This window comes from Gallus gallus, chromosome 17 (genome assembly GCF_016699485.2).
Source record: "Gallus gallus isolate bGalGal1 chromosome 17, bGalGal1.mat.broiler.GRCg7b, whole genome shotgun sequence".
Taxonomy (NCBI): domain Eukaryota; kingdom Metazoa; phylum Chordata; class Aves; order Galliformes; family Phasianidae; genus Gallus; species Gallus gallus.
Genome location: NC_052548.1, coordinates 6,225,470 through 6,248,990, shown reverse-complemented (window position 1 = coordinate 6,248,990; position 23,521 = coordinate 6,225,470). Strand labels below are relative to the sequence as shown.

The 23,521-nt window shown below is 56.9% G+C and overlaps 2 protein-coding genes and 1 long non-coding RNA gene across 21 annotated transcripts in view; 1 reads left to right on the top strand and 2 right to left on the bottom strand.

Annotated features, from left to right (window-relative positions):
• Nucleotides 1-580: 580 nt before the first annotated feature.
• On the bottom strand, nt 581-17,230 carry NTMT1 (N-terminal Xaa-Pro-Lys N-methyltransferase 1). 8 transcript variants are annotated; one of them, XM_015279521.4, is made up of 5 exons: nt 4,473-17,230; nt 2,693-2,804; nt 1,844-2,039; nt 1,445-1,697; nt 581-1,065 (listed from the first exon to the last, which is right to left on the bottom strand). In XM_015279521.4, exons 3-5 carry the CDS (start codon nt 2,003-2,005, stop codon nt 809-811), a joined length of 672 nt encoding a protein of 223 aa, XP_015135007.1. In that variant the 5' UTR covers nt 2,006-2,039; nt 2,693-2,804; nt 4,473-17,230; the 3' UTR covers nt 581-808. The 8 variants fall into 8 exon arrangements, with proteins under 8 accessions (XP_015135007.1, XP_015135005.1, XP_046757758.1 ...); XM_015279519.4 differs by having other exon boundaries at nt 2,731-2,804; XM_046901802.1 differs by lacking the exon at nt 4,473-17,230 and adding an exon at nt 3,363-3,446.
• The window catches only part of LOC107052204, a 98,588-nt gene continuing 82,400 nt past the window's right edge, over nt 7,334-23,521 (bottom strand). For 10 of the 12 annotated variants that reach the window (XM_046901898.1, XM_040649306.2, XM_040649307.2 and 7 more), the window contains one exon: nt 7,334-18,918. The gene's annotated coding sequence lies outside the window, so the exon portion shown is untranslated. The remainder of the gene's footprint in view (nt 18,919-23,521) is intronic. The other 2 variants (XM_046901897.1, XM_046901896.1) reach the window with 2 other exon arrangements.
• Nucleotides 17,280-23,521, top strand: LOC121107099. Its single transcript, XR_005840534.2, has 2 exons — nt 17,280-18,193; nt 20,022-23,521. It is a non-coding gene; the product is annotated as an uncharacterized LOC121107099 (long non-coding RNA).

Here is a 23,521-nt window from a genome sequence, read left to right as displayed (position 1 = left end):
AGGAATTACAAGGGATGGGTGGCAGCAGCTCTGTGTGGGCTCAGCCCTGGCAAGCAGTTGGGCCAGTGTTAGCAGTTGTGGTGCATTAGGTGTGCACAAGCCAGTGGCTGGACTTGAGCAAAATGCCCTGGATGTGGCAAGAGGAGGAGTGTTAAAAGCTAGGAGGCAGCTGCAGCATTTAAGCAGGAGGTGTGGGGCACAGGATTGTGTCTGCCACTTGTCTTGCTGCATGTGTGGCACTACTTTGGGGGTTTATAGGAGGCTCTTCTCAGAGCCCCACAACCTACAGCATACCATGAGGCAAAGGCAGAGGTTTCTCCCATTTGCCATACCCAACTTGGTGCTGATTTCAGCCCTCGCTTCTATAAGTCACAGTGAGTTCAAGAGTGGGACACCCAGGCAGGGAAGGGAATCTAGCCTGCCACAGAGATGCACCAAGCTCCTGCTCACAAGGAGGGAGCAACCTGCAGGTGCCCAAGGAGCACATTTACAGGGAGGACTCTCCTGCTCCCAGCAGTGGTCAGGCAATGCATACAGATCCCTGGGTGCAGCATGGAGCCATCTGACAGAACCCACGTGCTGAAGTCCAACAGCAGGAAAAATGTATTTGGCAAACACCTCTTTTCACAAACAGCAGCAACTTGGAAGATGAAGCCCCGTCCTCACCACCAGCCCCAGACAGACGGAGTCACAACGCCCTCACTGCCGTGCGCAGCCCCGCGGTGAAGGCACAGTCCTCACCCCTCCTGGCCCCGGCAGGAACCGCTGTCCTGGTCCTGGAGAGACCTCCTCCCATCACCGGGCACCTTCATCTCATGGCGAAGGTGTAGACATGGTAGATCTCATCGGGGAAGTTCTCCTGGCGCTCCTCGGCCAGGAGGTGCAGCCCAGCCCGGCGGATGATCTTACGGACCACATCCAGGTCCCGGCAGACGCTGCTGTCCACATCATCCATGATGACGCCCTCCTGAGCCATGTTGTCCTTGATGACCACGATGCCATTGGGTCGCAGGCCGGCACGGCACCGCTTCAGGAAGTCAGAGAGGTGGTTGTCAGTGAGGTGTCCTGGGGGGCAAAGCAGGTATTAGTGAGTGCAGGATCCCCAGGCAGTGTGATGGGTGAGGGGAGGCTGTGGTCGGGATCCCTCCTTATCCAAGCAGACAAGTATTTGAGCAGTGGAAAGCTTGGGGATGTTCAACTCACATCCCATGGGCTCAGTCCCAGCTCTGTCCAACCCACACCTCTTGTCCTGGCCTCAGAGTTTGGAGGGAAAAGATGCCACACTGCAATGCCCTCCCACTGCCACTCTATGGGTCAGGCCCCCTACCCAGCCAGGCTGCAACGCTCATGTCTACAGCAGCCCCAGCTCTCCTCAAGCCCCACCTTATGCATGTGGGGTACCTGAGACAGGCAATGAGACCCCGCAAAGCCAAGCGACCCTCACCAATGACCCACTGGATCCAGATGACGTCATAGGAATTGGGCTCAGGGCTGAAGTCCTGGAGGCCACAGCAGAAGTAGTTGCGCACCCGCCTGCCCTCCTCCCCCAGGTAGCTCTTGGCCTTGGTGAGGAAGTCCTCGGTCACATCCACCATGTCCACTGTCTTGAAGAGGGGCAGCAGCAGCCTCTTGGTGATGCGGCCAATGCCAGCCCCGCAGTCCAGGGCACGGGTTGTTCCCGTCCGGTTGGGGCCATCCTGGAGTGACAATGGTGAGGGAGGGGCTGAGCTCAGAGAAATGGGACGACCACGTGGGAGCCCACAGAGCAGCAAAGAGGGGAGAGCCCAGCTCTGCATAGGGAAGAGGACAGGGCTGTGGGAGCACCTCAAGCCATGGCACCTACCCGCAGAAACCGCTGCAGGAATTTCCTGGAGCTGTTGATGTCGATGCTGGAGATGTGGCCGTAGCCCCCCAGCATGCCGTCCACTGTGGCGGGCACATCCTTCCAGTACTTCTCTGCCTTGGAGTAAAACTCAAACTCATTCTCCACCACCTCGCTCGTCATGCTGGCTGCGGGGCACGCACCCTTGTGGGACTCACTGCTCCTCAAGGGGGGGGAGAAATCACAGGTCAGACACAAAGCCTCCCCCAGCAGGCAGGGCTCCCAGCGAGCCCCCCAGGGGCACAGCACCACCACCCTCCCCTTATCAGTGCCACGGCCATGAGGATCAGCTCTGTGAGCACCCCGACTTCAAGCTGACAACCCTTTATCACCCCCTACTAACGCTACTTCAAACCCTACCATCCTCCTGGGGAGCAGAATAAGGAACACGGACCAAAGTGTTTCCAGAGTCTCCCAGGCAGGAAAGCTTCACTCTCGCTCAGCAATACCCCGTTTTATCCTTTGAGGGCCGTCCCGGCCTTTTCACCTTTTCTGCCTCCTCTCTCCAACTTAAGAGCATTAAAGTTTTACGTGTTTATCTGCGGTGACAGCCCCATCAGTCACCTCCAATTACAGCTGGAGTTGCTAAAAGTTCCCCTAAGCACCTACCTGAGGATTGTAAATCTCAGCCCTGACCACCAGTTAGATATATGTGCCACATAATAAAGTCAAGGTATAATCAGCAATACAAGCTATAAATCCCCCCCCGGACATCCCATAATTCAAACCACCGTGGATGTGATTAACTGCGCCGGGGATCAGGAGTGAGATTTAAGGCGGCCAAAGGCTGAATTTGAGGACTTCAAACACCTTTACAAATAAGGCAGAAACGCCGTTGGACACAAAACCTTTCCTATGGCAGCGGAGGCAGTTTTGGGGTCCTCAGCTCGGCATCCAGATCCCAGCGTGGCTGTGCTGTGACCTAAGGGAGCAGAGAACGCGATTGGAGCCCTAAAGAACAGCGCGGCGGCCCCAAAGGGACGGAGGTGAGGGCTGACCCCTCCTGAGGGCTGTCCCACAGCCCCGTGTTTGGGGGTGGAGGGTCTGAAGCTGCCCGTAGGGGGGCTGGCAGTGGCACTGCCTGATCCGGGGCCGCGGGACGTTGGTGCTGCTGTGTTTCCCCCCCCCCCCCGCTATGTGGCAGACCCCAACGCTGACAGCGCTGACAGCTGACGCAGCCCCGCTGCTCCCACACACAGCTGCGGGCCTCTGCCCGGCTCTGAGGGGCCCGGGACGGCCGGCGGGATGGCGGAAGGGCCGTACGGAGGGCGGCAATGGGGGTTTGGGGCCCCGGGAGTGGAAGGGGGGGTGGGGAGGAGACGGCACAAAGGCCTCATGCGGCCTAAAGCACAGCACCGTGCCCCCCCCCTCCCCGCCTGGCGCTGCCACGGGCTCCCGACCCCCCAGCCCCGTGCGAGGGGGTCCCAGTATCTTCTCCGCTCCCCCTCCCCGACCCCAACCGCTCCCCTCCGCCTCGGACCCTCCGCCGCCGTCCCCGTGCGGTTACCTCGGGCCGCGGCCACGCGCCGTGAGGCGGCGCTGGGCGTGACGTCACGGCGATGTCACGTGGGCAAGGGGGCGTGGCTTGAAGGCCGGCAGCGGAAGCTCCGCCCGCACCGCCCAGCCGACCTCCCCCCGGGGCGCAGTACCCCGGCACGGCCGCCAGGGGGCGCTGTTGTCCCGCCGTGCCGCCGCCGTCGGAACTCCGCCGCCTCCCGCGAGCGGGCAGCGGCGGCGCCGCGAGGCCGGGCGGTGCGGAGCGGCCGCGGCGATCACCGGGCGGACGGAGCGGGACGAGCCGCGCGTCCATCGGCGCCCGTCACCGCGCCGAGCCGCACCGCGTGCCCCGCTGCTCTCAGGCACTGCCGCTCCGTGTGCGGCTCTCGGCCCCGAGTGCGAAGCCGGGTGGGAGCGGGGCGGCGTGGCGCGGCCCCGGCCGAGGGCTGGGCAGCTCCCGAGCCTTTCCCCTTTCCCCTTTCCCCTTTCCCCTTTCCCCTTTCCCCTTTCCCTTTTCCCCTTTTCCCCTTTTCCCCTTTTCCTTTCCCTTTCCTTTCCTTTTCCCTTTTCTCTTTTTTTCCTTTCCCTTTCCCCATTTCTTTCCTTTTTCATTCCCCTTCCCTTTTCCTGTTTCTCTTTGCCTTTTTTTTCTTTCACTTCCCCTTCCCTTCTTTTCCTTCTCCTTTTCACTTTCCCATTTCCTTTCCCATTTCCTTTTCTCTTTCCCTTCTTTCCCTTTCCCTCTTTCCTTTTTTTTTCCCCTTTCCCTTTTTCCTTTTCCTTTTCTCTTCTCTCTCCCTTCCCCTTTTCTACCCTTCCACTTTCATTTTTCTTTCCCCTTCCTTCCCCTTCCTTTTCCCCCTTCCCTTTCCCTCTCCCCACCCCAATCACTGTGTGATCCCCACGCACTGAATGCACTGAGCCCCCCCAGACCCCATCCCCACCCCATCTATTCCCTGGCACTCACCCCTCACTCCCCCCCATTCAAGGCAATCACCATTCCTGCAACACTCAGGATTTTTTTTTCCCCCAGGTACTTAATCACCCCTATTACCCTTTTCTGATTAATTAATTCTAATTAATTTCACACTACCATTTGGAGGTGAGTTGACCAGAGCTGCACGTGTTGTTCCCAGCGATCAGCATGCTGCGTGCCCCACTCAGGTGCCAACAATCCGGGGGAGATGGGGGATCCCACACCCCACACACACAGCTCTGTGCCCCACAGCTCCAGCACTGCGCTGCGGTGGGTTTGGGACGTCACAACAAATTAGGTCAGTGCTCTCCCTGTGCTGCTGGGAGCTGCCAACGTGTGGGTGGTGGCACCACGGGTGCCTGGCACCAGCTGTATGCTATGCACTATATGCTATATACCACATGCTCTTTGCTATATGTTATACACTATATGCTATATACTATATGCTATATACTACATGCTATGTACTACATGCTCTTTGCTATAATGTTATACACTATATGCTATATACTATATACTCTTTGCTATGTTACACACTGTATGCTATATACTACATGCTCTTTGCTATGTTATACACTATATGCTATATACCACATGCTCTTTGCTATGTTATACACTATATGCTATATACTAAATGCTATATACTATATACTCTTTGCTATATGTTATACATTATATGCTATACACTATATGCTATATACTATATGCTATATACTTCATGATCTTTGCTATGTTATACACTATATGCTATATAGTATATGCTATATACTACATGATCTTTGCTATGTTATACACTATATGCTATATAGTATATGCTATATACCACATGATCTTTGCTATGTTATACACTATATGCTATATACTATACTAGAGGGCAGGTGACAGCTACCAGATACTGGTTATTAGCTAATACAGTGCATATATATAAATTCTCCCTACAGACTGTGTGTATAACATTATGAATATAATATTATACAGATTAATTGGACCACATAGCTATGTATGTACACATATATGTACATATATATATGTATATGTATATGTACATATATATACAAACACATACTTACAGGTGTACCATACCATACACACCATACCTACCTACACGTGTATTTATACAGTAGTTAGATACAGGTACATGGACATATGCATCTGTATGAACACGTGCAGACATAAATATATCTATACACACATAAAATACTGGTCATACATATATCTGTGTATGTATAACTGTATATGTGTGCATGTATATTGGTATCTATGTGTATCCAGATGGGGCAGTGGTGGGGGGAGAAGGGGATGCGGAGGGTGAGATGAGGGCGAAGGGAAAGCGCTCCGGGTTACAAAAGCTCCTTATTTGATTAATTGTACTTTCTGTTTGATAAATGTTACTCATGAGTATAAAATATGCAAAGCACTTAGCAAGTTCACACTGTTTAAAGAACTCAACTAACCAAATTAAAATTCCATGATAGGAAGCAAGGCGCCGCAGAATGGCACGGCGAGGCGATGCGCAGGGAGCTGACCCCCAGAGCTGGGGCTTCCAGCCCTGCAGCCCCCACAGCCCTCCCCAGCCCTCCTGAAATGGGGCTGAGCACATGGGATGAAGGGGAGCCCTCCCGGCATGGGGGGAATGGAGGACCATGCGTTGTTGTGGTCCTGCCCCAGTCAATGTGCAGTGAGCATGTTGGGGAGGATGCAATGTGTGCACAGGGAGGATGCAGTGCGCAGTGAGAGGATGCAGTGTGTGCACAGGGAGGATGCAGTGTGCAGTGAGAGGATGCAGTGTGTGCACAGGGAGGATGCAGTGTGCACATGAAGCTGTTTCCCAGTTCCCAGCGCCGGCTCACGCTGGCTGTGCAGCTCAGCCTGGAGCAGGACTGACTGGAGCAGCATGTGCACAGGCAGCAGCTCCCCAGTCTGCACGATAGAGGAGGAAGAAGGAAGAAAACCCGGCCTGGATCTGTGCTGAGTGCCTGCCTCTCCGGGCCCCTCTCAAGACGCTGAGTCCCTGCCTTCAGCCCCCAGCCTCCCCTGAGCCCACAAGGGTTGGAGGTTGGCTGTAGGCAAGGGTGACTCTCTGGTCGCTCTTGCAGCGCTCTATGGTTAAAGCCATTGCTGGGTGGGGGCACCATTGCTCCAAGCATTGAGCGGATCCACACCTCCTACCAGAGGAGGTCATGGCATGGCACAGCCCAGCACAGCCCCAGCACCCCGTGCAGCCGATGCCAGGCTGAGCAGCACACCCAGCCCCTCTCCAGCTCGGCTTCTCCTTGCAGCCTGAGCAATGATTTAGCACCCATTAACCCATGCAGCTGTAAATCCCAGCACAGACAGCTCCCAAACATTCGTTTCAAGCGACACAGTTTGTGTCATTTTGGGATTAGTGTTTACTCTCTTGTTAATTAATACTTGTTAAAGCGAGGCTAAAAAGAAAGCGTTCGGCTTCTCGCTTCGGTGAATGGCTCCGTGCCCTCGAGGAGCAGCATGGCTGGGCTCAGTGCGTGGGGCCACAGCCAGAAAGGAGAAAAATGGGCTTCATTTGTACATGGGGAGGATGCAGCCTCACACTGGTGGAGGGGATGATGGAGCTCCTGCTGCTGCTGCAGCACAGGGGGCACCTCGGGGCCAGAGGGCATCGTCCCAGCTGGGACTGTGCTGGTGTCAGGGAAACTGTATGTCATGCAAGGGGCAGCGGTTTGGAATAGGAATTGGAATTGGAATAGGAATGGGAATGGGAATACGGATGGGAACAGGAATGAGAATGGGAATGGGAATAGGAATAGGAATGGGAAGAGGAAGAGGAATGAGAACAGGAATGGGAATAGAAATGGAAATGGGAATAGTAGCAATAGAAATAGCAATAGTTATAGCAATAGCAGCAACAACAGCAATAGCAGCAATGGCAATAGTAATAGCAATGGTAATGGTAATAGTGATAGTGACAGTGATGGAGTAATAATAACAGCAATAAGGAGTTAATTCTTTATTAACCTTTATTAAAGAAAAAAAAAGTCCACAACTTTATGCAACTCTGGGGCAGCCCAGGGTGACCACTTGGCATCCCTTAAAATGTGAAATGGTGCAAGATTTGGATCCTACCCCCGGAGTGCTTTCTGGTTTCCATCATATTGGACAGCCCCAGGTGTCCCAGCAGCTGCAGAGCAAACCCTGAGGCCACGACCCTCCGGACACCTCCAGATCCGAGCCCAAGGCTGGCTGGAAGCAGGAGAAGGGCAGCACCCACTGATCCTATGCTGTGCCCTTCATTTTTCTACGGGGGAGCGGACACAGAAATAAAGCAGCCCCTCCCCGGCTCGGTGGGGGTGAGGATGGTGCCAGGCCAAGGGCTGGGGCTGCTGATGGGGGTCGAGGTGCCCACAGCCCACAGCCCACAGCTGGCGATGCGCTTGGCGATGCAGCGCGGCTCGTGCGCGCCAGGAGTGAATGTTAATGGTGCCGAGCTCCTGGGAGAAGTGATCAAATTCTCCGTCGAAACCAGTGAGGAAAGGAAGGGGAGGGGAGGAGGAGGGGGGGGGGGGGGGGGGGGGGGAGCAGCTCCGCAGATTAATTCTGCTGATGAAAATTAAAAACGGGCATCTCCAAACCCAGACCAGGAGCAGCCGCCTCATTCCCGGTGCCTTCGGTAACCCCAAACCTCCCAGAGGGCGTCCGGGTGCCGCGCCGGGGGATGCGGCACAGGGCCTCAAGGTGCCACAGTTAGGCACCCCTGGGTGGGACCCCCCTGCACCTCACCTCCCCGCTCCCCTCCGTCCCCTCTTCCCCGCCAGAATTTGGGTTTTATCCCCAGCTGCTTCCCTCCTCCCTCCTCCTCCCCTCCGCCCGCTCTCCTCTCCTCTCCTCGCTGCCAAGTCCGCAGGTTTCCCACTGTGACCTTGAGCTCGTGTTCCTGGAGCTGGTTGTGGGCTTCTTAAAGGCGCCGTGTGGGCACTGAGGGCCCCGCCTGCCGCCTCCCCATGGGACCCATGGAGATGGGGCACGGGGACGTGACGGCACGGCGCGGCTGAGCCCCGTGGGCTGAGGATCCAGCCCTGCTCGGACAGCCCAGGATGCACTAAAAGCTCCATCATCCAGAGAGGACCCCAATCGATAGGTGCCTTCAAGGCAAGTCGTAAAACTTGGACATTACGCCGGCACCGCTCGGCGCTCCGCGGTGAAGGCGGTGTTTAATTCATGGGATTAAATGGGAGAGAAAGGATGGAGGCCCCAGTGCTGCTGGGAAACCCATGAAGAATGACCTTAGCCATGGCTGGGGGACACTGCTGCTCGTGGGGGGAGCCCTGCAAGCACCCTGCGTTCCTGAGCACCGTGGCCAGGGCATGATGCAAATACAAATCAATGTGTGGAAAGAGGGGTTAAGGCAAACATTAACCATGGGAGTCATGAGCTGGTTCACCAGAAGGACGTGGAAATGCCCCACCAGCACAGGGATGGGGCTCAGGGTGGGCTCAGAGCACCCACTGGCACTGACCCCAAGCTGGGACAAGGCACACAGGTGGGGGATGCCGCAGTGCTCCTCAATGCCTTCTGGGTGTGTGGAGGTTGGGACTGCAGAGATTGGCATCGTGGCCCAGCACTGTGTCCTGTGAGATGGGGACTGGAGCACAGAGCCTATGGGTGGCTCAGGGAGCTGTGCCCACTGTTACAGACACGTGTGGGGAAACTGAGGCACTGAGGGTCTCAGATGCTTAAAGAGATGGATAACGAGGGAGGAACCCAGCGAGGCTCATGCCCGACATCAGACCAACCCCACAGCATCCCAAAGATCTCCTCCTGCATCACTGAACACGTATGGGCAACACAAAGGCACCAGCTGGTGACCGAAAGGCACGGCTCCGTAGCCACGGCTCCACAGTGCTCCTGGATGAGGACAGATGCTGCGCCCTACGCTTGGCACAGGGTCTGTCCTGCAGGAGATGGGATGGCAGCACCGGGATGGGACGAGCAGCCACTGCAGGTGGGGACGCTCAGCACAGCCCTCAGGTGAGGGGACGGAGCCGGAATCGCTGTGCCCAAAGAGGGAGCGATGGGACGAGGAGGAGGAGGAGGAGGCTGAGAGGAAAGAAAAAGAGAAAAATGAGTTTTCCTGCTGCCCCAGCGGCGCGGCGATTGATCGGGCGCAGGTTGGTGTGGAGCGGTGCTGAGAGCCTCATTCCCAACCGCCGGCTCACAATTATTGGAAAAAAACCCGTGCTGCTGCTGCAGTGAAATTAGTTATTGATCTCTTGTCTGGGTGACGAGCGCGGCGCGGGGCTGCGGGGCCGCTGCTCCCCGGGGACACAGCACAGCACCGCGCTCACCCGTGGCCTTCCCGTGGACAGAGGAGGGCTGAGCGCCCCCCCGGGGTTCCCCCCACGCACCCACCCCCAAAAGCAGTGAGATGAACGGGTTCTGCCCATCCCCAACCCAGCCTTCCCATTGCGGCCCCGCTGGCACTGGTTGGGGTGTCCCAGGGCATCTCCCACCTTTGGGGCACCACGGAGGGATGTGGGCAGCAGTTGGGGGCTTCTGTGGTCTTCGTGCCTACGGGGGGGTCGGAGCAGCCTGGGTTTGGTTTCCAAGGGGTTCATTTTGAGTTTCAGCTTTCCTGTGGTTAATTCAGGAGGTTCTTTTGCACGGCATAATGGTGTTGATGGCTGGAGGACAGCGCTGCCATTTCCTTGGGCATTTTGGGGTTGTTCAACCCCCCTCTCAAAGGCTTTTCCCCCAACTATTTTCCCCGAAAGGAAACTGCATGAAGTGCCTTTGGGGATGCAAAATAACAAGTCCCTTAATGGGACTTGGTCCCTTAATGTCTGCTGGGGACAGTGGGCTCCGCAACACCCCCAAGCTTTGGGTTTGGACCCCCCCATATGGGGGCTGGATGCTGGATGTGGATTGGCATGCAGGAATGGCACAGTCTGATGGCAGTTCCCACGTGGAGACCCAACGGCTGCGCCTATGGTGAGATGCCATGGGGATGGGACACAGGGACAGGAGGGACAGTGGGCAGCGGGGCTCAGGGGGTGTCCCCAGGCCCTGTGATGGGGCACTGAGCCACTCTCAGCCCCACGCTCAGCATCCCAGACCCCATCCACATGGGTGTCCTGGGGGAGGCTTGGGGGGGTCCCACCCCTCTCTCTACACCCCAGACAAAGACTTGGCAACAAAAGGCTGTGGGATGCAGGGAGGCACCCCCTGAGCCGGGGGGTATTTGTTTAACACACGGAGGGGGGGGGGGGGAAGAGCAAGCTGCATTTCAAAGCGGTTCCCCTTTTGTCAGCCCTTGGCAGCCCCCCTCGGCGCAACATTCCTGGCGTGGGGCTGCGCAGGGGGTCCCGATGGGCTCCGGTTACAGAGCGCTGCCCCATCCCTGCAAGGCAGCTCCCGGCCCCATGGCTGCTTTCGCAGAGGGGAGAAGGAGAGGACTGAGAAGGGAAAATGGAAAAACGCAGCCAGAATGTGGCAGCAGATGGGCCTGGGAGCCCATTCAGGGGCTCATAAGGAGAGGGTCCCCCCAGCTCCAGGGATTGCTTTCCACCCCCAAGCTGCCCTGGCCGTCACGGCTCCGTGTCCCGTAGTTAAGGGGATGACCGTGTAGGGCCGTGCCGTCCCGCTCTGCCCCACGGAGCTGGCTGAAACCCACACCGAACACAGTGGCTGGGCAGATGGAAAGACCAAATGATGGCTTTGCAGGGGGGCCGGGTTTGTGTGAGCCATCCCTGTCTCGGTGAGCGACTTCGAATAACGGATACACTTGAGAAAATCGCCATCTGCTCTCGGACAATTCGCAACCAGAGGAAAAGGTGAAATAAATGCAGGGATGGCTTTACCAGCCCGGCCTCGACGCCAGCAGAGGGGCCATGCTTTGTGCAGCATCCCCAAAGCCATCGGGGATGGGCTGGGATGAGCAAGGTGGGAGCATCCCGGGTCCGGTGGGTTTGGAAGGAAGATGGACTACTGCCAGATTGATTTTTTCTTTCTCCTTCTCCCCCTCCCCCCCCCCCATCTCTCCATTTTTTAGTGCCTCCTGCTTCCAGCTGGGCTGGAAACACCACAAAAACAGACACCTCAATGCAGCGCTTTCGTGTTTCAAGTCCTGGATGAAACGAGACGCAAAAGATACAGAGCCCATTGCGTGGGGACAGCGATGGCGGGGCTTCACCTGGGCACGAGTGCAGATGTACCTGCAGAAAGCTCGGGTAGGAGCCAAGCAGAGCCCTGCCGGGCTGTCTGAGCTCAGACAAAAGCTGTTTGGTTGGGATGGTGGGCTGCAGGCGGGCAAAGGCACTTCCCCAAAGTTGGCTGCAGCACAGGACTGGGTGTCCCCAGGGCCTGGGGAGGGCCGGGGGGTCTGGAATAACCCCACACCCCACGGCCTCACACCCCATAGCCACGATGGATTTCCATCAGCCAGGACAGCACCCTGAGCACAGCGCTGCCATATGGCGATGGGTACAGCGCTGTGGGGCGGATGCAAGCACTGTCTGCAGGAGGTCCTGTGGGTGCTGTGAGCACGGGGGACGGCCCCACCGAACACCCCCCCCCCGCCCCCATCCTCAGCAGGACCCCCAGGCTGGCACCTGTCCCCATGCACAGCCCCCCTGCAAAGAGCAAACCCTGCTGGACACCCCAGGAGGAGGAAGAGGAGGAGGAGGAGGAGGACGAAGAGGAGGGGGAGGCAGAAGGGCTGGCAGAAAGCAGCCGAGCAGGAGCGATGCAGGCACGGCGAGGCGAGGCTGAGCGCGAGGGAGCGGGAGCAGAAATCTGTTGCCCAGGATGTGTGCTTTGCTGTCAGCCGGCTCTGATTAACGGGCTGCCTTCCAGCTCCGAGCCGGCTGCGTTCCTGGCAGCAGCCGAGGCCCCACGGCTTCCTGCCGTAGGAGTGGCTTTGCTGAAAGGTTACATTTGCACAATGTGCCGCTGGAAAAGCGGTGCCAGAGGTTGCAGGCGGGGGAGCCGGGCGAGCAGGCAGCTCCGTTCCGTGTAATGGAAAAAACCCTCCGGGGGACGCGCGGGGAAATATCACGTTACGGTCCCCCAGCAGCGAGCCGGGCCGGGCACCGCGCTACGGGACGGGAGAGGGATGGGGGTGCGCAGCTGTGAATGGGGACGGATGGGGTTGTGCCCCCCCCCCCCCCTCGCCATAGTTTGCGGTGGGTCACCCGAACGCTGCCCCGCGGCACACGGCGGCGATGGAGGGCGCGTGTCGCTGCCCCTCTGCGGGGAACGATGGGGTGGTTGGAGGGGAACGACCCACATGTGGCACGGGAGGGTCTCCTTCGGTGCAGCCTTGGAGTCGAAGCGCTGCGATGTGTGCGTTTGGCCACACACACACACACACACACACACACACACACGTGCTTCTCACCCCGAGCTTCTCCCACCCTCAGTACCCCATCACTTTAGGAAGGGGAAAGTTATTTCGTGTCTGCAAAGCCGCACTCCTCACTGAGCCCACCGCATCTGCTCCGCGCCCCACAGCTTCCCCACAGCCCTCTGCTCAGCCCCTCCCTCCCACCTCCTACCCCCAACGCTCTCCTACAGCACTGCCCCAGGCTGCAGCTGATGCCACTCTGAGATGGGACATCTCGGCCGAGCAGACATCCCAGCCCACCAAATGTTCCCGTTCCCTCCTTCATTGCGCCTTGCAGAGGAATTTTCCCCCCCTTTTGCTTCCCTTGTTTCCTTGGTTTCAAGGTTTTTCTTCCTCACTGAGCCCCTTATTAAGAGTGGATTCTGAGTTTCAGGGTGTTGGTGGGGCAGGAAGAGGGTCTGCAGCCCCCCCCAGCTTTTCTCTCCCCATGTGTGGGACCCAAGAGTTGTGCCCCGGCTCCTCGGGTTTGCCCCAAAGCTTTCCTGTAATCTCACACTCCCCCTGTGTTGCATCTCATGCTGGATCCAACTGGACTCCCAACCCAGCCGCGTTCTGCTGCACAGCACCGCCCAGCCTCAGCCCCACTGCATCTCCGATGTCCCTGCCTTCCCTCTTCGTCTGTTTTCATTAGGATTTGGAGATAAGCTTCAAAATAAAGGCAGTGTTTTTAACCTCCCTGCCTTATCAGCATCCTTCCAGCGGGGCCCAGACCCAGCCACGCTGTGTGGGATGCTCCAGGGAACAGAGACCCCAAATCTCTCCCCCCACATCCTGCACATTTGCTGCCCCACAGCTTGCAGTGGGGCTCCGGAGCGCACCGTTGGCTTTGGGAAGCTCTCTCTGCACCTGGGGACAGCAGTTGCACGCACTCATGTGCGGGAATACAAACCCAGCGCCAGCTCAGCACACCTGGATTTTATTCCTGGCTCTGCCGCTGACCTCCAGCAGTTGTTTCCCTCCCCTGGGGCTGTCTCCTCTCCTGCTGTCACACCACCAGCACTGCTTTGCCCCAGCGAGGTCCCCAAGCTCCATCACCCCTTGGCTCGAGACAGAACCCGCTTTGAGGACGCAGCCCTCCCCTGCCCTTCTCCCAAACGAGGTCCCCAACCCGACAGAGTAACACTGCGTGCACCGAGCGCTCGCTCACGGACAGCAGAGATCTGGCTGGTCGCACGGGGTTGGCTTTCGTCCTCGTTTCCAGCTGCTAAATTGCATTATGGACAGTTAAAAATACATCGCATACTTTCCTAATGTGACTTTGCCGTGGTAGGCGAGCAGCACCACCGCCACTGAGATGCCGGGCAGTGCAAATAGGGCTGCAGAGCAGCTCCGTGTCCCACGGAGGGGACCTGCAGGCTGGCAGATGGCTGCCCTGTGCTTTGCCTCAGTTTCCCCTCCGGTGAAAGCATTTGACAGCAATGAAAACGCATGGATGAGAATTCAGCACTATTTAGTTGGGCTCTGCAGAAAAAGTGACTTTTTGTGCAGGGAGCAGAGATGAAGAGGAGTCCAGAAGTGAGCTAGAAACGATCTGTTAATAGCATTAGAGCACAATAAGTCCTGGGCATGATTGGAACTGCAACACGGCATCCCACTGAAGCGCCAACAACACACAGACTGAGGCAGCACCTAAAGCAGTGTGGGTGCATGCCTGGAGACCTGCCGTTGCCTTGCTGTGGCAACTCAAGTACCCAAAGAGGCAACGATGGGTTCCCTGCAGCTGGGACACATCTGCACCCCAGCAAATATTTGAGCAGCGTTTGGAGGTTGGGGAGCTGCTGCTGCTCCTGAGTGCTGCGTGTGCCCACCAGCGGAGGTGTGGCAGTGAGGTGCTCTCCCACATCTCCCACATTGGCTGCCTTCTTGTTGGGCACGGAGGTGATGGAGGAGCTGCAGCACCTGCCCAGCTCTGCACCACTGCAATGCTGAGACGTGGGGGACTTCCCATGGGCCCCTAATGGACACCCCTTCCTATGGGTCCCCAATGGTCGCCCCTTCCTATGGGTCCCCAATGGACAGCCCTTCCCATTGGCCATGATGTTGGCCAAGGAATGGTGCAAGAAGGGATGATTCCATGCCCATGGTATCAGGGCATGAGACTGCATCTGAATCCAGCACAGCCTCACCAGGCACCTCCTGTAGGACCAGGGATGGGGTGGGTAGGGGATCCCACAGCCAGGAAGGGCTCAGCAGGAAAGGGAGAGCTTCAAGAGGGTAAGGAAGGAGTTAAACTCCGGCAGAGCCAGCCCCCACCCTCTCCCTTCTCTGCTAACTTTGGGAGGAAGGGAATAGTATAAAGGTAAGAGTGGAGGAAGGAGAGAGAGAGGAGACAGATGAGAAAGGGAGAGAGAGAGGGAGAGGGGGAGCATGGAACAGACGGCGGAGAGGGAGCGCGCGTGGGGGAAGATGCTGACGCTTCTCCTCCATCTCTGTGCCATGCAGATAGAGGGGAGCAATAAAAAAATTAAAAAAAAAAAAGAAAGAAAGAGAGAAAGAAAAAAAAAAAAAGGCAAAGACCGAGGGAACATGGGAGAGGGAGAAGGAAGGAGCCCAAGCAAGGGAGCATGTGTGAAAGTCGCTGCGAGAGAAGGGGCCTCTTTGATTCCCCGTGCCTCATACCAGACAGTGTCTAGACTGCAGCAATTATTGTCAGCTCAGAACACCCAGGCATTGCCATTTCAGCTGAAAGGGAGCTTAACAAAGAGCGAGGAAGAAAAAAATACCCTGCGAGCAGTGTGCGCTAGGCTGCCTGCAGCACGAGGGGCTCTTCGGAGGGCCCTCTGCCATCCAACACCCCCTGGCAAATCCCAGCCCTGTGGGGCGGGTGATGCTGCGAGCCCCATCCTGCTGCAGCCGTGGGGTGGAAGCAGTTCCTGGCCCGTCCCCAGGGCCCCTGGGTGTGCCACTGTGGGGGAGCTCTCCACTGCAGGCCCTTGGGGTTTGGGAGAGGAAGAGGGGAGGAGGAAGGCTTGGCGCTTTTGCACCCAGTCAGCCACATGTTTTCATCGAGTCGCACAATGGTTCGGTTGGAAGGGACCTCAAAGATCATCCAGTTCCAACCCCTGTGCTGTGGGCTGGTCGCCAACCATCAGATCACGTTGCCCAGAGCCACGTCCAGCCTGGCCTCGAGCAGCTCCAGGGATGGGGCACGCACTGCTGAGCCTGTTGGTGGCAGGGAGGCTGCGGTGCGCTGGGACACGATGGGGTGATGTTGCCCAAGGAACCAAACCAGCACGAAGACCCTCAGCAGCCCCACATGGAGCCAACAGAGCAGCAGTGCCTTTGTCAAGAGTTTTGTTTCCTCTGCACTTCGAGGGGTGCCTGCTGCCTGTTCCAAACCCGGTCTGGCTAGGCTGAACTGATTGCCATCGTCACCTCTCTGCCTTTGTGGAATGGAATACGTTTTCTGACCTGTCCTGGCTGTGACTGCAAAGCTAAGGGCTTCTTCTCCTTTGAGATGATGGTTCTGATGCCATCATGTGGACATCACCAGCCCCATCCAGGATCTGGGCACAGCAGCAGAGCAGAACTGATGACAGCAGAGGTCCAACAGAGGTCCAACATGGAAGAACCTCCCCAGGGAGGGCCGTGCCCTGTTTCCACATGGGGTCTGTGGATATAGGACATTTCATCACGTGGTGTTCCCCATGGAGCTCAGTTTGGGGGCTGGGAACAGCAGCTCAGGGGTCCCAGCGCCACCCTGAGCAGCACAGTGTGGGATTGCCAGATATTTCCTGGAAGGGCCCATGGCTTGTAATGCTTTGGGCTGGTGTTACAGCCATGGAAGACACTGAGTTTCCAACCAAGCGCAGCTGCTGCAGTCATACAAATACATGGGGAGGGTTTGGGTCAGAAAGGGTTGGACCTTCACTGGGGACTTTGTGCACAGTGTCCCATCCGCACTGCAGTGCCAGTGCCCTCAGTGCAGCTCCGGGCGTGGGGCAGAAGACCCCCAGTGCTCTTCCAGCCACGGGGCTTTGGAACAACCGCTGCGGGGCTCTGCATCTCAGACCCAACACAACAGTGTCATGCAGTGGGAACACCACCAAGATGCCTCTGCACTCTGCCCAGTGCCAGGCTCCCATCTACACGTGGTTAAGCAACGCGAGAAAGAAGACCTTGCTGTCTCCTCCACCCCACAGGGCCGCTCCGCTGGGGTTGGCACCGCTCCGTGCCCCATCCCAGGGCAGCCCGAACCTCTCCGCCCCTTCTCTCCCCTCCGCAAAGCTGCGTGCTGACGCCAACCTCGTGTTTTCGAGTTCCTTTAGATTTACCCCCACTCTTTTTTTTTTTTTTTTTTTTTTTTAATCTCCCCGCTTTCCTTCCTTCCTTTTTTATTTTTTTTATTTTTTATTTTTTTCTTCCTGGGTTAAAAATAATCAAGTTTCTGGGAAGCAGCAACTCCTGCTGCGCTGCCTCCCCGCACTCGCCCCGGAGAATAGCTCAGCCCGGCGCTGGGCTGCGGCCCCTCCTCGCTGCTCGCTCCTTCCTCCTCCCCACCCCCTACAGGGATCTGACTAATATGCTCGGGCTCTGCTTGCCAGCTCAGCTGGAAAGGAATTTAACCGTTGCGTGGTCTGGAGGGAAGAGCGGGGAGTCCGGAGCTGCCCCGCTGAGCTGCGACCCTCCTCGCATCGCTCCTGGTTGGCTCCGTGCGTGGCCGCGCTGCCCCGCGCGTGGGGAGGAGGGATGGGGAAGGAGGGACGCTCCACGCCAGCGCCCATCGGCCCCATCCCTGAGCCCCAGGCGGGCACAACCATCTCCTCCCCGTGTTCCCTGCCTTCTGCTGGGGGCGAAACGCGGCAGCCCGGGTGCTGTGCTCCCTAACAGCGGGGATCGTGGGAGTGCCTCCCCCCCCCTCACTTGCATTCCCTGTGTGCCAAAACCCCAAAGCGACGCAGCCCGCCGCTCGCCCCAGGCCTCAGCACTGGGTGATGGAGCAAAGCGGGGACCTGCAGCGTGTGGATGGGGGTCCCAGTGGTCCCAGCTCTGAGGCAGCAGCTCCGCAGTGGGGCTGAGACCCCGAGCCCGGAGCTCTGAGCTCAGAGCTGCTGCAGTGCAGTGCTGTGGCAGCAGCCAGCAGCCCTCCTCCGGGGTGCTGGGAATCAGCCTCTGCACCAGCACAGCGAGCAAAGGCAGCGTTGTGTTTAGGTTAAAAAAAAAACACGCGGGGAGAAAGCTGCCTTGACCAAGGTTACCCCAGAAAGTCCGTGGCAGATTCCCCCCCTCCTCACAGCTCCAGCTTGCTGCTGTGCTGCAGCATCTCCCTGCTCCACTGAGAACTCCCCTTGAGATCTCCTGGCTGTTGCAGAAGCACTTGCAGGCCAGGACAGCTCAGCCCAGCGCAGAGCAGTGCCAGCCCCAGCTGCACCCTGCCAGGGCACGGAGCGTCCCAGAGCAGGATGGGATCCTTCCCACAGCACGTGGCCCCTCCGGAGATGGGGCTGCGGAGGAGGAAACGGTACTGGGGACAAAGCAGGGACCCAGGGAAAGGTGCTGGGATGCTCCATGCTGCAGGGTCTGTGGGATGGGGGGCTACGCCGGCAAGAAGGATTTGGAAAGAGGAAGATGTCTCCTCTCCAAACCCTCCCTTAAATGGCAGTTCTGCTTTCAAACAGGAGAGGATGGAGCATGTCGATCCTAAATCTCCCGGTGCTCCAAGAGCTGCCTCCGGCCCCGCTGCCCCGCAGCAACCCCAGCAGCCAGAAAGTGCTGGCAGGAGGGAAAGGGGTTGAGAAACTGCAGGCAGCAGGATGAGGCAGGAGCCAGCGCAAGCAGGATGTGACTGGGGGGTGACGGGGACGGCTGGAGGGGCGCCAGGAGGAAGCGGTACCCGGGGCCATCCTGTTACCTCCCTCCCACGGCCCTCCAGCCCCAGCACCGCTCCCTGCACAGCGCTTCTCTGTTTCATCCCTGCCACCTAAATTCTCTCTCAGCAGCAAAGCAACGCCTTCTCCTTCCATTTACTGCGGGGTTTTGCACTCCTGCCCTTGCTGGGAGCACCCGGGGCTGTCACTCTGGGCTGTCCCTGCCACAAGTGCCCCAACCCCGTCAGTGCATCCGCGTGGCAAACCTGGTATTTGCTGGTCCTTTTTCAGCACAGATTTTACGGCAGCGTTGGGAGGTGTGGGGTTGAGGGGAGGCTCAGACCGTGCCCTTCTCAGTTCTCAAAGTGTTGCTTTAGCGCTGCAGAAAGGAGAGAGGAGAGAATGAAGGAGGAGAAGGAAGCAGCAAAAAAAAGAAAAGGAAAAAAATAATAAAAAATGACTTTTTCCCTCCCTGAAAACGACACCCAAAGCAGCTGTGCTTTGTTTTCCCCCAGCTCTGGTTGGTCCCAAGCTGCTGGCACCTTCCTCTGCTGTCCCCTTCACAGAGCTCCCATCTCCTTATCCCCCACCTGCCCTTCCCCTCCACGTCCTCCAGAAATCCTCATGTTTCCCAGTTCTGACACGGCCCAGGGAAGCCAATGCAAGAGCCACTCCTGCTCGGGAGGATAGGTCCAACCCCATGCACAAGCTGCAGCACTCACCCTATTGAAAGGCAAGAAGGGACACGCAAATCACCCTCTCCCCAATCCTGCCACACCGAAATGCATTAAAAAGGATGGAAAAGCAAACACCCTGATGGGCAAGAATGCACGCTGACACATTGGCTTTGTGGCAGTTCACCATCAGTCTTGGCTTCAGCTCATATCAGTATGGAGCAGCTTTGCTGTAGGGCAGGATGACAGGGAGACCACCCTGCTGCCCATGGGGTATGGGAAGTGGGCTGGGGCTTCATGGCAAAGGTGCTCCAGGGTCATCTGGGCTGAGTGGGCGTCCCTCAGTGTGTACTGGGTGCAGGGAAGGGGATCCCACACCTCTCTGGGAAGGTCTGTGATAGAGAAGAGTCACAGAATCATGAAGGATGGAAAAGCCCTCTCAGATCCCCAGGTCCAACTCCCTCCCACCCCACCGTGCCCACTGATACATCCTTCAGTGCCACATCTCCTCTGGATCACCTCTGGCACAGTGACTCCATCACTTCTGGGCAGCTATGCCAGTGCAGCACCGCTCTTTTGGACCTAATATCTGAGCTCAGAAGGTCCCATCAGAGCCCAGCCCTGCCCTGCTGCACAACAAAACCTCAAGAGCTCCGGGGTGCTGCAGCTCTGCTTTTCCAGCAGGGATATTGCATGGTGTGTATGCTGGGCAGGTTTGAAAATGCAAACCATCTTCCATCACTTGCATGACAAATTGTGTTTGGGCATTTTCTAAAGGATTTTTTTGTTATTATTTTTTTCATTCCAGCAAACCTACTGCTTTCAGCTCAAAGATTACCTCAGTGTAAAAGAGGAGATCTAAAGAAAATAAGCGACCTCCAAACGCAGTGAAACAAAAAACCTTTCTGTCCAAACCAAACGTTATGGCTTGACCTGAACTGAACAGTCATACCAGTATGGGGACCTTTTGGGTCCTTATTTCTTTCACTTTGCCCGAAAGCCCCTCCTGCATCCCCATCTCTGTGCTATCCTGGTCCTACTTCCACACCCAGGACATTCTCTTTGGGCACCAACCAACACTCTTGCTTCATTTTCCCATCAACTTCCATGGTTCTTCATCCATGGACAGACCCATTGGACGTTCTTCCATCCACAGACCAGACCCAGTGGATGATCTTCATCAAAAGCAAGCAACACTTCAGGTCTCCTCCTTCATGGACCTGTGAGCCTGCCCCAAGCATCCTCCAGAGGAAGCCATGGCCAAGAAGAGATGGGCACCCGGAAGATGCTGGTTGGTTTCCCTATGGCTGCAATAGGGGAAGCCTATGGGGAGAGGGCTTCACAAAGATGTTGGGTTCCATTTCCAGCCCCCCACCCCTTGCTGGCTGTGCCAGGGCCGTGCCCTCCGACCTGAGGCAAAGAAGTGAAACCCCAGCAAAGTAGCAAACAAGTCGAGGCGTAAACACGGCACGAATCCGCGGCGCTTCACCGCGGTTCGTTATCTCTGGTTAGACTGGAGACGGCGGAGCCGGGTTTGAGGAGAGCAGAAATATCAGCAATTAAAGATATGTCGTGTCAAAAAAACTCTAAACTGATTAAAGTTGAAGGCTCCGTTTTCTTCTTTTCATCAGAGAACGGAATCAAAACCTGCCTGGAAAGACGCGCTCCCCCCGTTCCCAGCGCTCCGAAGGCAGCGCCTGCATCCGTCCTGCTGTGTCCCTGCATTTTAATTACCATCTTATTAATATTCATGAGGATAGGCACTCAAGGGGGATTGCAGTCTGTCATTCTCTCTCTCTTTCTTTCCCCCTCTCTCTCTCTCTCGGCTGAATCTGTGTGGTTTTTTTTTTCCCTTCCCCAACAGTTGGTGTGCCGCAGATCCGTACCGCGTGCGCGTGCCGACCCGAGGTGCTGTGTGTGCAAGGGGAGGGCACGGGGGCTTGCACGCGGGTGTGGGTGTGAGTGGGATTGCCCCCACGGTACATGGCATCCCGAGACGAAGCTCAGCGGTGCTGCTCGGAGCGAGCATGTGTGTGCAAATGTGGTGCCGTGCGCTCGGTGAGGGATGTCGGCATGGGAGCGGAGCGGCACAGCGCTGCCAGCAGAGCTGATGCACGTGTGAGCAGGCGTGCGAGGAGCGTGTGCTCACACTTGTGTGCATTATCCTGGCCGTACCGGTGTCTCAGAGCACCTGGGTTGATGGTGTGGGACCCCAATGAGCCACAGCCTGGGCTGTCATGGTGAAGTGGGACTTGTTGTTTCAGGCATGCCCTGTGAGCCTGGTTTGTGGGTGCACAGAAGGCGCAGGTTGGCAGTGGAGCTGGAGGTAGATCGATTTTTTCATGCCTAAGTTGAGCAATATGGGGTTCACCCGCTGCCATGTGCCATGGAACCCTTTTTATGATCCCTACTGAACGTAATGGCCATGTGGGTGGTGGAGAAGACCTCCTGCAAAGCCACACGTGTCCTGCTCCCATCTAGCTGGAGGAAACATGGCAAGGACTGGGCTATCCCCAACTGGGCCACAGCCATGGGCAGATCCCCCATCACCCCACAGTCATTCCAAACATCCCAACCACCACCACTACCACCTGCGCTTCTATTTTCAAGGAAGATGCAGCACCAAGGCTCCATCTTTCCCCATCACCTTCCTCTTGGCTAGCGCCACCGAGACCTCAAAGCCCTCTGGGGAAGGATCCCACCATCCAGCGCACAGCCCTGCCATCACCAACCACCTGCAGAAACCTGTGGAGAGACACTCCAACTCCACGGCTCCCCAACGCCCCACTTGCTCAGCTCCACAAATATTTGAATTAAGGTCCCCCGGGGAGCCGCAGTCACAGAGTAACTGATTTCTCCTCCTTCATTATATCTCTGTGTAATTTACCGAGGGACGGCAGCGTGTGCCTCCGTTCGAGTGAATTCCCAGCAGGACTCCCCAGAGCTCACAAATCAGGCAAAGGCAAGGCATTAGAATATGAAAGGTGAGGCTGGTCTCCCCACCAAGACTCATCTCACTCTTTCCCGGCTCCAGCAGTCCCAAATTATGTTTGATTTCTCCCTGCCACCTCTGGTGGGTCACACTCCCATGTGAGCAGGGGGGTGCTTGGGCACAGGGCTGTATCCCCAGTTCTGTCCCCGCTTGCTCCCGCTACCTTCTGGGCAGGAAAGGGATGAGGGTCACCTCCCTCTTGGCAGCATCTCAAGAACAAGAGATGAAGAGTGCCAATGGAGCCAACACAGCAAAGGTTTCCGGGTGAAACCATATCACACAGCAGAGATCCCTGCCCCAGCATCTGACTGCTTTCACCCATGGCTCCATTTCCACAACTGCAGATAAGAGCAATCATTCCCTCTGTTTACTAGCTGAAGACCCTACCAATTAGATGCTGGAGGTCTACGGAAGCCAACCTGCATTCTGGATCCATCTGCATTGCATCTCCAGCAAGGTGGAACCAGAGGACGAGTCTGCCAGTGTGTCTCAATAGTTCCCTGAAAGAGGTCAGAGAGTTGTAAAGGAGAAACGAAAGAAAAGGGAGAAATCAAGGTCTTTGGTCTAAGGATGCACAACTTTGCTGCTTGGGATTGCTTATGAAACACGCGGCGTGAAGAGACTGATATTCAGCAGACCCAAATCTGGCCAAACTAAACCCAAACCTATGCCCAGTCCTGCAAGGTGCCTGTGCCGAGGTGCCAGGTGAGTATCTCCAGAGTGGGAGGCAATCAAGAGGTCGCAGGACCTCCCATGGGTCTGAACTGCACCTGTAGGGCAGGGGCTGTCCCTGAGCCAGCCCGGGCATGGCCGGGGATGTGGCACCAGGGTAAGGCACCAGTCGGGCTGTGAGGCAGCGAGCTCTCTGTTCCAGATATGCTGCAAACAGCGGAGGGCAACATTTTGCTTCCTGGAAACCCAGAGAAAGAAGTGTTTTTCCTAAGAGCTGCAGCTCGTAGGCAACCTGTAATGGAGGCTTCAGCAAATTGGGTGTTCCCCCTTCCATCTCCTCTGTGAAGACAAAGCCTTGGCAGATGGCGGTGGTGCTTCACAGCGCTTGGATGTTGTTTGGGAGCCGGGTGCACGAACCCTAACTCTCTTTCTTCCCTTTAGAGGTACAAGCAATGTGAAATCTGCCTATCCCTCGGATATCTCAACTTCTCAGAGCCCACGTACTGTCTCTTCGCACAGCTGACTCAAGGACCTAAGGCTCTTCAATCTGTAACAAAGAACTCCTTTCTCCCAAACGTTCCCCAGTCATCGGAGCTAAATAGGCTGTGCTGAAACCAAACAAAATAAAGCCCATGCGAAGGCAG

Bases quoted from the DNA above. Each gene is read 5' to 3' on its own strand.
- NTMT1 (XM_015279521.4), bottom strand. From the start codon at position 2,005: ATGACGAGCGAGGTGGTGGAGAATGAGTTTGAGTTTTACTCCAAGGCA. The intron at 1,698-1,843 runs GTAGGTGCCATG...TTGTCACTCCAG, and splicing joins TCCTGCAGCGGTTTCTGCGG to GATGGCCCCAACCGGACGGG. The intron at 1,066-1,444 runs GTGAGGGTCGCT...TTTGCCCCCCAG, and splicing joins CTGGATCCAGTGGGTCATTG to GACACCTCACTGACAACCAC.